Here is a 12,898-nt window from a genome sequence, read left to right on the forward strand (position 1 = left end):
CTGCAAAAGTAAGTAACTACGGAAACAAATAACCACAATAATGTTTAACCAATAGGGAATTGCTTCTGAATACTTTGGGACGAATGATGGTATTTACAATCTCTCATGAAGAAAAATTTGACGCAGGAATATGGCAGGGTGTTTGGAATGTAGTAATTGATGGAACAAAGCATCAGGCAATATTGAACTGCTTCATGTAAAGTATTGCCTGCAGAGGAGAACCGATATGATAGCTATTTTTGTTCTTCTTATTTCACTGCTGAAATAGAAGAAAAGAGAGAGAATAAAGGTAAGAAGAAAAGGATTTGTCTCTCTTTTTACCGTCAATATTTCAGCTACTGATTTAGTCATTCTTTACTCCTGGCAAGTAAAATTTACCCTAGTAATTATCCCCTTAAATGCTGGGAAGTAAGTAAACTTCCAGATGGAGTAACATAGCTACAACTTCTGTGACTCTGGGAAATTCTGAGATTTTGAAACAGGAACTTTTATACATCCAATTCGTCATGAATTAGTCATAACTTATTGCAAGAGAACTCATCAAGAGGAATTCAGCTGATATTAATGTAAATGTTATTTTTATTGCTTTAGGTGCTCCATTACAGTTTGTCTGCAGTAAAATATTAGTCAACCATCACTTAACAGGAAGTCTACCCTAGATTTTCTTCTTGGTATGTCTTCTGGCCATATACAATGTAACCTGGATCTTGAGCTAAATAGGTTTTGCTGATCTCTCTGTGCCACTAAAGTGCCCTGTCAAAGACATGCAATTTAGGTTTCTGTATCTGGTCAATCTCAAATGAGTAATAGATGAAAAATGTTCTAAAACGTAGCCAGATAAATGAAATTCTACATATCCCTTACGTTAGAAGTGAAAGGGTTTTATAATGCGTAGAAAAAAAAAATGCCTTTTGCAGAAGGTGGGAGAAAAATCACTGTATTATTGCCCAGAGAATGAGGAAAATTCCATGAAAGCAAAAATGCATTGGCACTGTAATTAGACACAGGGATTTAAGAAATGGCATATCTGTATTTTAAAGAAAAAAATGGTGAAATGGGCTTTTTGTAATCTTTCTGGGCAAGGGAGGGATTTTGTTAACATAGGTCACCCAAAAAGCGCAGAATGTCCCCACGATCTGAACCCATGATAAGCTTCTGACAAATCCTGTACCATTAACAGTATTAGTTACCTTTAACATGTCTGTGGTTCTGAAGGACTTATGTAGGTAACCATCAAAAGAGGTATTTAACCTCCGTGCTGCATCTCACATGCAGAAAAAAAGCATACAAAGGGGACTAAAATAGTTCCATGCTGCAGGCAAAGGAGAACTTGCAGAAGGTCACTTTTCAGGTGCATGTTGGGAAATTCACCATGCAGAAGGGTTGGTGACAAATGCTGCAAATTCAAGCACACAAAAATTGCATTCACTGTATTTTAGAACATTTAAATGCAGTAGGCATTTGCATTTGGAATAGATACTTCAGTAAGTGGAATTGGGGAAAGTTTTGCAGAGAATGAAATTGTTCTCTTAAAGGAAAAACAAAAAGTTATACATGAATGATAAAGAGAATAGAGCTGACAGAAATCAGTTACCTGTTTGTATTTCTGACATTCTAGAGAGATAACTCAGCAGTAAAAATTTAACCATTTACACTTCTGGTGGCTGGGGAATACAACAAGATTTTTAAAAGTCTTGACTGGCAAACTGAGAAAAAGGCAATGTCCAAAATTCTCTGCAGTTATAGCCACTGTTCGAAAATATCTCTCATGCCAAACAAAATCATGTCTTCTCTTTGTGTTTGTGACCATTAGTATTTGCACACTGACAGAAAAAAATATTTATCAATGTGTACATTCAAATATTGATTAAAGGATTTTTATTTTTTAAAATGAATTTTGGAGCATGTTTATAAGGAAAAATGAAACTTGATTTGGCAATACTAATTATAGGATCTATGAACTTAGAGTAATTAGGGCAGGACTGAGCCCAAGTGAAATTGTTCAAGAGAACATGACCAACTTGACTATCTGTAGGCATTATTTAGCAAGAAAATCCTAACTCTTTTGCTGCAAACACTGAAGTCTCTGGTAGTTAAATGGTAAAAGTTGAAATCTTTTCAGTGTTTCAAATTAGTTTATTTTACATGAGTAAAATTATGTAATCTGTTTCTACATAGGGCTCAAGAGCAACCAGAAGTGGGGGACCAAGAGAAGAGGTCTCTGGTACTTTGATACATACGTTGCTGGTGTTTAGCAAGTGTTTTAGTATCAAAAGAGATCTTGGATAGGTGCCCTGTGTTTTAATTCCTATTCAGCTATACAAGAGTTTACTAAGTACCGTACAGTAAAGAAACCAAAGCACTGGATGCAGGAATTCAGTTCCTAGACTCCCATTCTCTCAGCAGGAAAACACTTTAGTTATAGTGTTTGGGGTGTTTTGTTTTGTTTTTTACAAATCAGAAAGAAAGAAAGAAAGAAAGGTCAGCAAATATATTCCACCAGAGGATGGAAATGTTTGAGGTAGAAAAAGCAATAATTTACATAAATGTGTTTCCCAGACTTGAAAATTTGAAAACTCACTTTTCTTTCCCATTTACTGCTACTTGCTAACAATAGACTTTGTTCAATTGTGTCAGAGCTAACAGGAAAACCAGAGTACAGTGCCTGACAGATTCAAACAGCATAAAGAAAACTATGCCAAAAAATAGGTAAGTGAATAAATTACCTTTTAAGGCATCCATAAGTAACTTTAATAAAAGCCGTAGTATTGATACGCCCATGTTTTAAGCAGCAGACAGCAAAGACCAGATGAATCTAGTGTGGTTTACATACTGCTCGCTGAACAGGAAACCACTCAGCTTCACTCTGTTCAAAAGCTGCTGCTAACCTAAATTATGTTGTGATTCCAAGAGTGGGGCACTTGAAGCTCAAAGTTTTACACTGATATTTTTGCAAACTTTAGGAAGTTCCAAGAATGGGTCATCAGAAAGTAGGTAAAATAAGTGTGTATTACTGTACTCTTGATGTGAAACCTGTCTGCATATTCATTGTAAAATAATAATTCTTGTTGTTTCTGAATACTAATTACTGTTACTGTGAAGATCTATATATGCTGCTGGACAGAGTGATACAAAGTCCAGCGGGTAACGAGGGTGATGGTGAGAAAACTGTCGTCCACAACACCAGGGTTAGGTCAAGACCTGTCAATGCATTTCTTCTGCACTCAATATATCTCATATATTCCCTGTGTCTGAGTAATAGCAGGATTGAAGAATGCCATGTCAGAGTTGGGGGAAATCGTGATACCTGTGGGGGTTGGCAGAAGGGGAAGGGCACAGCTGCATGCTAAAAGGAAGGTTTAGGTCCTATCTCTCCAAGCAAATTCATCCCTGAAATGATATACTGAAGATGCTGTCAATAAGGCAGTTACAATATTTATGCCTAAAATTAATATTAGCAATATCAGTAGAGTTCTCTTTAATTGCACCAAATTTGGGGCTGTAAATGATTAAAAAAAAAAAATAGTACAGTTTGACCAAAATTGTTGAATTTCCATGTCTATTGAATTGTTTTTCAAATGTAAATTGTTATTCTTGCAACTTTCATTCATTCTGTTATACTAGATTGTATGTAAAGTTTAATAGAGCAGTGGTAATTTCTAATATTTAAATTTATTTATTTATTTATTTTATGTTCTTAGGTCTTGTCCAAACATACTTGCAGAAATGAATCTGGAAATATATCCAAAAGGTAAAATTCATTCAGTACTGAAAAAAAAAAAAAAAGAGTGCTATAACATATCTTTTTACCTTACTGTTTATTCAGTCAGTGATGGTTTCTAGTATGCAAGGAACAAAGGGCCAGAACATTTTAATGTGATTAAAAAAAAAAAAAAAAAAAAAAAAATTGTAAGAAAAAAAGGAAAAGAAAGCTAACTTCTTGGATACCCACTAATGAAGAAAAAAAAAAAGAAAAAAAAATAAGAAGGTGTTTATTTCCAGGCTGCTCCAAAAAAATGTTGGCTTCATGATGTTATATACTGAAAAAAGCCACACATAAGTTATCTTCTTGCTGGAAACTGAAAATATTACATTGGCTGATGACTTCTAGAAAGCAATTGAGGGAATTTAAAAACTCACCTGTTTTAAAACAATCACTTTTTTGTTGTTCCAAAACAGTGGGACAATGACACAGGAGCTCTAAATGTGATTCCATGACAGTTATGGTCAATGTTAAGCATGTGTTTAATTCCCATTGACTTCATAAGTAAAGTATTGCTTCTTCTCAAGTCAGTGGAAAATGATACCGTATTTCACAACTTCAGCTGAGCTTAGAGATATTTAATGCAAAGCATATAAAATTATCTAAGTAAGTAAGTGCAAATCTGTTTAGTATACCATATATTTATTGTGTTATGTGAAGTTTTCTTAAATGTATATCAGTACAATACAGAAGATTTAGATTTAAGTCTGGAAAAAAAAGTAAAAGTGGTTCTGGGAAAATAAAACCCAACAGTCTAGCATCTTACTGCAGGTCTTTTATTCCCTCTGGATAACTGACATATCACAAAAGCTTAACATAACTGGCATTTATTCACATACCTTTTTCACAGTCTCTGAGGAGAAGCCTGCCTAGCCTTTTCCTTGGTCCTGGAATTAAATCTGTGCAATTTATGAAGGTTCTGCTTGTCTTGCCTAGCTCCTCTAGAGGCTAAAGGAAAATGCCAAGCATTTTACACAGTACTTTTGGACCTGACGGAAAAAAGTGACACTGAAAATTCCTGTGAAGGTTCTTCCTTGCAGTATTCCATCCTTTTTTTTTTTTTTTTTAATTTCTTTTTCCTTCTGTTGAAGAGGTTAGGAGACACCCTGTAAGTATGACAAGGTTTATTGAAACATAACCCACAACACTTTATTGTTTTCTGTCACTTGCTGAAACACCACAAAAATGACTGAAAAAACCACAGCACATTCACAGACCCACAGAAGTCTGTGGGGATAGATTTATCTTCTGCTTTCTCATTTAAATATGGACTAGATTTCTGACATTAGATTTACATGCACGAATTGTTAACCAGTCACTCTTTTGGTCAGACTTTTTTTAGGTCACATTGAAAAGCAAGCTAGATGGTCACAAAATGCACACAATTTTATTCCGCTACAAAGTAAATAAATTTAATTTCTTCGCTTTTGTCCTTTGACAAGGACAAAAATGTCCTTCTCTATCAGCTGGCAGAAACACACCCACACATATGCCATAGAAATCCAACACCTTACTGTTGTTACAACTGGTATACTCCACCTATTAATTTCACAGAGGATGCAGTGAAGCAACAAGAAATTTTAAGACTGATTATGACATGTTCAGTCTCTATAGCTTGAGGAAACTCCCACCAGTTGCAAGTTGTTAACTTCACTGAAAAAACATTGATGTGAGAATGTCCACCTGATTGCAAACTACCTGACACAAAGATGGAGAGAGACTAAGAGTGCTGGCGTTGTTCAGCCTGGAGAATAGAAGACTCCAGGGAAATGTTATAGTTAGTTGCTTTATGTTACAGTTAGTTGCCTTTCAGTAATTAAGTGGGCATACAGAAAAAATGGAGAGAGACTTTTTACCAGGACCTGCTGTGACAGGACAAGGGGCAAGAGTTTTAAACTGAAAGAGGGTAGATTTAGATTGGATATAAGGAATAAATTCTTCGCTATGAGGATGTTGAGGCACTGGAACAGGCTGCCCAGAGAAGCTGTGGATGCCGCATCCCTGTATCACAGTATCACAGATTTCTAGGTTGGAAGAGACCTCAAGATCATCGAGTCCAACCTCCGACCTAACACTAAGTACTCCACTAAACCATATCGCTAAGCTCTACATCTAAACGTCTTTTAAAGACCTCCAGGGATGGTGACTCCACCACCTCCCTGGGCAGCCCGTTCCAATGCTTAATAACCCTTTCGGTAAAGAAGTACTTCCTAACATCCAACCTAAAACTCCCCTGTCGCAACTTTCGCCCATTCCCCCTCGTCCTGTCACCAGGCACGTAGGAGAACAGACCAACCCCCACCTCTCTACAGCCTCCCTTAAGGTAACTGTAGAGAGCGATGAGGTCGCCCCTGAGCCTCCTCTTCTCCAGGCTGAACAAGCCCAGCTCCCTCAGCCGCTCCTCGTAAGACTTGTTCTCCAGACCCCTCACCAGCTTGGTCGCCCTTCTCTGGACTCGCTCGAGCACGTCCATGTCCTTCCTGTAGCGAGGGGCCCAAAACTGAACACAGTACTCGAGGTGCGGCCTAACCAGAGCCGAGTACAGGGGCACAATCACTTCCCTAGACCTGCTGGCCACACTGCTTCTTATACAGGCCAGGATGCTGTTGGCCTTCTTGGCCACCTGGGCACACTGCTGGCTCATATTCAGCTGACTATCAACCAATACTCCCAGGTCCTTCTCGGCCAGGCAGCTTTCCAGCCACTCATCTCCCAGCCTGTAGCTCTGCTTGGGGTTGTTGCAGCCCAGGTGCAGGACCCGGCACTTGGCCTTGTTGAACTTCATACAGTTGACCTCAGCCCATCGCTCCAGCCTATCCAGATCCTCCTGCAGAGCCTTCCTGCCCTCGAGCAGATCGACACACGCACTTAGCTTGGTGTCATCTGCAAACTTACTGAGGGTGCACTGGACGCCCTCATCCAGATCATCGATAAAGATATTAAAGAGGACCGGCCCCAGTACCGAGCCCTGGGGGACACCACTAGTGACCAGCCTCCAACCAGATTTGACTCCATTCACCACAACTCTCTGGGCCCGGCTATCCAGCCAGTATCTAACCCAGCGAAGCGTACGCCAGTCCAAGCCCCGAGCAGCCAGTTTCTTGAGGAGAATGTTGTGGGGAACGGTGTCAAAAGCCTTACTGAGGTCAAGGTAAACCACATCCACAGCCTTTCCCTCATCCACCAAGCGCGTCACTTTGTCATAGAAGGAGATCAGGTTCGTCAAGCAGGACATGCCTTTCATAAACCCACGCTGACTGGGCCTGATCGCCTGCTTGCCCTGCAAGTGCCGCGTGATGACCCTCAAGATAATCTGCTCCATGAGCTTTCCTGGCACTGAGGTCAAACTGACAGGCCTGTAGTTCCCCGGGTCTACCCTCTGGCCCTTCTTATAGATGGGCGTCACATTGGCTAGCCGCCAGTCAACTGGAACCTCCCCCGATAGCCAGGACTGCCGATAAATGATGGAAATCCCTGGAAGTGCTCAAGGCCAGGCTGGATGGGGCTTTGAGCAACCTGGTCTGGTGGGAGGTGTCCATACCTGTGGCAGAGGGTTGGAACTAGGTGATCTTTAAGGTCCCTTCCAACCTAAAACATTCTACAAGTCTGTGATTCTGTTCTCTTTTATACCTGTACAATAGGGAATAGAAGCCAGGGAATTGGAAGTTCCAGGGCAATATATATAGTAAACAGCAGAAATTGTCTCTCCCTAAGTGGTGAGTCTCTTTGACAGTCTTCCACCACCCAGATGGCAATCAGCACTTTTCATTCTGCAAACCCAATATGTCTAGCGTAGTTGACAAAATGAAATATTCATCCTCGCTTCCAAAATGTCATCCTTAAATAACAGGAGGAGCAGTTTCTGTCTGGTTTGCACTCCTCAGCTAGCACAGAGCAAATATTTGGGAACTCACCTTATGTAAAGGGAATGCCCACAGAATAGCACAACTCTCTCTCTCCCTTCACTGGCATTGTGCAAAGGGCTGCAGTTCCTCCAAACTGTGGTGATCCTTGGGTAACAGAATAGATTATAGACTAACCTGGACATCAATTTGTAAATCAATGTTAGATATCAATAAATCGACCCAAAGGCTCACGTCAGCCGTTTTTTGGCAGTAAGCATGAAATGTGCATCAATAACTTTGATGTTTACCACTATTTTTCATTTATGTTGTTCACTGTTACTCTGTGGGAGATAAAATGACCATTTTTATTAACAGATGTACAAAAGTGACAATTTAAAGACACTGACTGTTTTTTCATTGTTATATTGTCACCATCTAATTATCCTATCATCTCCATCGGTTTTACTCAGTGTCATTGATTTAACTGGCCTTACTTCTGATTTACACCAGCATAACAAAACAGAAAATCAGATAACTATTTTGCATGAATAATTCTCCTCCTTGTCAATGACCCTCTGAGTAGAGATAAGAGCACTATGTACATTGTATAAATGAACATTGAATGCCATCTGCTGGGGCATACAACACTCTGCAATACCAGGCTTATGTGCTTTTGAGACCTTAAAAAGAAAAACATAATAATAATAATTAATAATAATAATAATAATAATAATAATGGAGCTGGTAAAGACTGGCTTCTCTTAAAACACGTCTGGAAGGGAGGGCTGTGGGATGCTGCCCATCCTTCATATACTTGCACAGAGTACTCATTGGGTCTTGTTTTAACTCTCTCCTTGGCATAGAAGAATTTCAGTCCACAATTCTCCCTTCCTTCTAAGCATTAGATCACGTTGTAATTATGTTAGTCTTGATAGAACCTTCATTCTCTGCTTTTGAAACCAGGCCATTACGTAGGCACAGGTGTGAGGTTAGTGAGGCTAAAGGGTCATTTCAACAGCTCAGAACAAGAGCACTTACTGCGCAAGGACATACTATGGCCATTTTGCATTTACCAGTCACCACATTAAATGTGTAAACCAGGTTAAGGGTGAAAATAAGGACTCTCTTCTCAAGTGAACACACTGTCTGTTCACCAGCCCCTTGGCCCTGTAACATGCTTTCTTGGCTAAACCATGAAACAACATCTATGGGCAAACAGTCACCAGCTGGAACAGTTTACATCCTGGTAGATGGAGTGCTCTTATCTTGGGAATCATGGCTCTGAAGCTTCTCAAGCTGAAACCAGTCATATCTCCAGGGCAAGTGCCGCAAGTGCTGTGCTATTATCACAGAAAAGACATCAGCAGAACTCCTTTTCTCATTCAGTCTTGAAAGCAGGAGGCCACATTTGCTTGCACCACTAAAGGAACAAGATATGTTTCTATCCAGAAGAGGGATTTCCAGTCCAGGATCCCCAAGCTCAACACTTGGAGTTCTGCCCTAGGCAAGCAAAACTCAGAAGAGAGGTAGGAGATGGAGCACATCCTTCTCTGAGTGTTTTCTGTGGGTGCACTTAGAGAAGCTAGTGGTTGTGGATCCTATTTCTACATAGCTAGTTCCTTGTGCATTGTATAGGTCAAAAAACTCTTGGGTGGATTTGCTTCTGCTTCTTTGTATCAGTCACTGATCTGTAAAATACTGTGCCATTGACAAATTTTTATTACTCTATGTAATCTACTAGTTATTGTATCATCTTCTACAGAATGACATCTGCTGACATTTTTTCTCCATTTCATACAGAATATGAGAGGAGTGTTCCCACTAATGCACATTGTTCTGTAAGTACCATGCTGTTCTTCCTAGCATTTTATATTTCTTTCACTTCTAGATGTGTGCTAATATTGTCTTGGCTACAGCAGCGGTAACAGAACATGTAGTCCTCACTGTTAATGTAAAATAAAGCATGAGATTTTTTTAATTACATAGGATAACTTCAACTTTGTTTTAATGGGAGCTAGATAAGTGAAGTCCATCTATGGTATGCATCTAAAATGCATCTTTATCATAAGATCATGCAAAATTAACAGGAGTCAAGCTGAGCAAGTATGTAAATCATAAACTTTGAGCTTTAATACAAAACCAATGCAAATAAAAGCTGAAAAGATAACAGTACACATTTCAATATCTTCCAACTTGTATCTGAAATATGGTTTTGAGTTTCAGCTGTTAGGTGATGCATAAAAGAGTGCAAATACCTTACAAGTTACAGAAAGATGAAAAGAAAGCACAGGTCCATTGCATAATGAAGAAGTTAAACAAATAAATGATGACAGAAGAAGGCTGCTGTAATTGATACTGTGGCTGCTTCAGGTTTTGTAGAAAGCTTAATTACATTCACACACTATATGGATTTAATAAAAACTAGAAGGCAGTAATGGTGAAAAGCAGAACAAGGAAAGAACTGCTAGGAGAATATTTATTTATGCGAAAGCACTTAAGGAAATATTTGAAGTAATTTCTGAGATATTAATTTACTATCTTTGGGAACTCTTCAAGGAGTCATAGGTTCCTAAAACAGCGGAGAACAGAGGTAACATCAATTTCTTACAAGTAAGAAAGCAGTTTCTGAGGGTTCATTGGATACCTGGAGAGACTATTACACAAAGTCAGTTTGAATGCATCTTTTGGAAATATTAAGTATGTTTATTAAAAAAAAGCTGTTAGTGTGAACACGAAGAACCATTCATTGAACCAAAATAATTTTTTGGCAGAAATATGAGCATGCTGGGGAGAAAGAAAACAGTAGATGTGATATATCTTGATTTTTGTTAGGCCTTTGACAATTTGTAGGAGACTGTCTCACAAGCAAACTGTGGAAACCTGGCCTAGATTAATATGTATAAAGTGTTTGCACAATTGATTGGAAAAATATCCACCCTCAGTCTAGTTCACAGTGGGCCTGCTGCTAAACTGGAAAGAGTTACCCAGAAGAATACCCTGAAAATGCAGGTATCCTGCAGGGGGAATGTCTAGCGTGTAGTGGTATTTTTTTGTGCAATATGTACAGTTATAAAAAGGCATACCTCACCCTGATATGTACTGTCTAAAGCACTATATTCTTGGATGTCCACGTGATGTTTTCATCAAGCTGTGTACAACCTGGAGAGAGTTTCTAGGAAGGTAACGCTGGGGGTATGAGGTTCAAAATCCTTTTGGGGATATAAGGTTCAAAATCCTTTGAGATGTCTGAGCACAGAAAAGCTTTAAGCTAAAGCTTTAAAGAATTGTTCTTGTTTAGTCTAGGAATGAAAAGACTAAAAGGAAATATAATTATAGACATTAAACGTAATAAAGGTTGAAATAAAGTGGATAGTAATCAATTGTTGTGTGTGTGTATGTGTCCTTGGAGTGTGAAACAAATTGGCTTAATTTGTAGCACTCAAGAGAAAAAGCATTAACTGAAAGGATAGTTAACTAGTGGAAGAAGACACCTCAGGAAGCTATCGATTCCCTATTACTAGCAAATTCAAAACAAACATCAGAGAATATCCAAGTATGCTGTGAGTGGGTGGATGTACCTATACTGTCTCCAGTAGCAAAACATTATTAACTGAGCTGCTGGGTGCCCTCAGCTGAGTTGATATGGCAATAATCTCAGCTATGTGCTGCCTGTGCATTTCTCCTCCAGAAGTAAGCCAGCAGTGATGTCCCAGCATGTAAACAGTGAGTAAGAAGTGTGGAGCAGGACCCCAGAAAGAAATCTTGAGCAAACCTGGTCCAAGTATATAGACAAATCCAGAGACATCTTGAGTCAATTGGACTGCTAATTTGCTAGCATGAAATCCCCAAAAGAGTGCATGCTTTTATTTTAAAGCATGAAATTTATGATGAGCTAGTTGATATATTCTTGCAAGTGACATATATATGTAAACAGTCAGTACAATACAAACACCACATGGATAATATTATGAAAGGCATAGTTTCAAATGTCTGCAATGATCATAAAATTAAACATTCTCAATGCATTTTCAAGAGTGCTGACAGGGAGATTTAAGCTGCCTCCCAAAAGGTTATTGTAGGAATCAAAATCAAAAATGTAGAGCCTCAAAACTCTTGCTCAATTACTTTTCAACCCTTCAATTTCCATCAGAAAATGTACGGTGTACCAAAATATCTTGTTCTGGCCATCACCTATTTCCAAATCTGAAATTAATCTTGAACTTAAACTTATTTGCATTATCTGTATATCTCTACCTCTTTTATCCAGGACAAAAATTTCACAGGGGAGTATCAGGCTGACTTCAAATCATGCTCTAATCTATACGAGAAGGAAGAAGATGATTATGAGACAATAAATTCTTCCACTCTGGAACCCATACATACTTTGAGAATCCTTCCTCCCAAACCTGTACAGGAATCTGAATATGCAGGTATTTTTTTCTTTTTTCTGTTTGCTGAAAGCAGGCCAAACCTAAACATAAACAGGAACAGTACACATTTGGTTTTATTTCATTCTTGGTATTTATTTTAATGGTATAGTTTAATTGAAAAAATAAAGCACTAGTGAGCAGGATCAAGAGAGGAACTTTGTCTGCAGTTTCATATTCACCGCCTTTTTCCATTAGAGTATGTTAAATCAATACTTAGATGCTGCTTTTTGTTGTGTTTTTTTTTTTTTGTTTATGTGTTTGTTTCATTTTGGTATTGCTTTCATGGAAGAAATTCTATAATCCCACCTTCTAGAAGAAATTCTATAACCCCATTTGCAAAAACCGACTAGTCAAATCTACAACCTTTACAGAAAAGCTCACTGCTATTTAAGCATAGAAACCTTTAGATGGAAAGCATATTAAAAAAAAAAAAAAGTTTCCTCCAGATAATAATTTGCAGATGGATGAATGCAGCACTCTTTTTAAAGATATTTTCTGCTGCTTTTAATATCCGTAATTAACAATTACTTCGAATGTGTTTCTCAGAAGGTATTCTTAACTTTACAAGATAGCTGCATTAGTCAAGTTTTAGATTACTAAAGCAATCTGAAGTCAAATTTAATAACTAAACATGGCTAGAAGCCATGGGTTATAGAGATTCTAAACTATTCTCAAAATAAAAAGTACAAAAATGGAGGAAATCCTAGATGAGGAAGAATGGAAAACAGAAGCCAAACACAATCTGAATTTACAGGATATGTGTATACATATATATATATATATAAACTTGCTCCGGTTCCCATCAAAGTTTGTGAAGATTTTTCCATTGATTTTTGTATGAGTTTGATGTCTAAACAAAT

General features: G+C 38.3%; 1 protein-coding gene across 1 annotated transcript in view; it reads left to right on the top strand.

The window, feature by feature from the left end:
• The first annotated feature begins 9,140 nt into the window (after window positions 1–9,140).
• Window positions 9,141–12,898, top strand: part of CLNK (cytokine dependent hematopoietic cell linker) — a 31,975-nt gene continuing 28,217 nt past the window's right edge. The window contains exons 1-2 of the mRNA XM_080588915.1: window positions 9,141–9,446; window positions 11,876–12,038. Of these exons, the coding sequence (XP_080445041.1) occupies window positions 9,372–9,446; window positions 11,876–12,038 (238 nt within the window). The 5' untranslated portion in view covers window positions 9,141–9,371. The remainder of the gene's footprint in view (window positions 9,447–11,875; window positions 12,039–12,898) is intronic.

Source organism: Anser brachyrhynchus (genome assembly GCF_964034855.1).
Source record: "Anser brachyrhynchus genome assembly, chromosome: 4".
Classification (NCBI taxonomy): Eukaryota; Metazoa; Chordata; class Aves; order Anseriformes; family Anatidae; genus Anser; species Anser brachyrhynchus.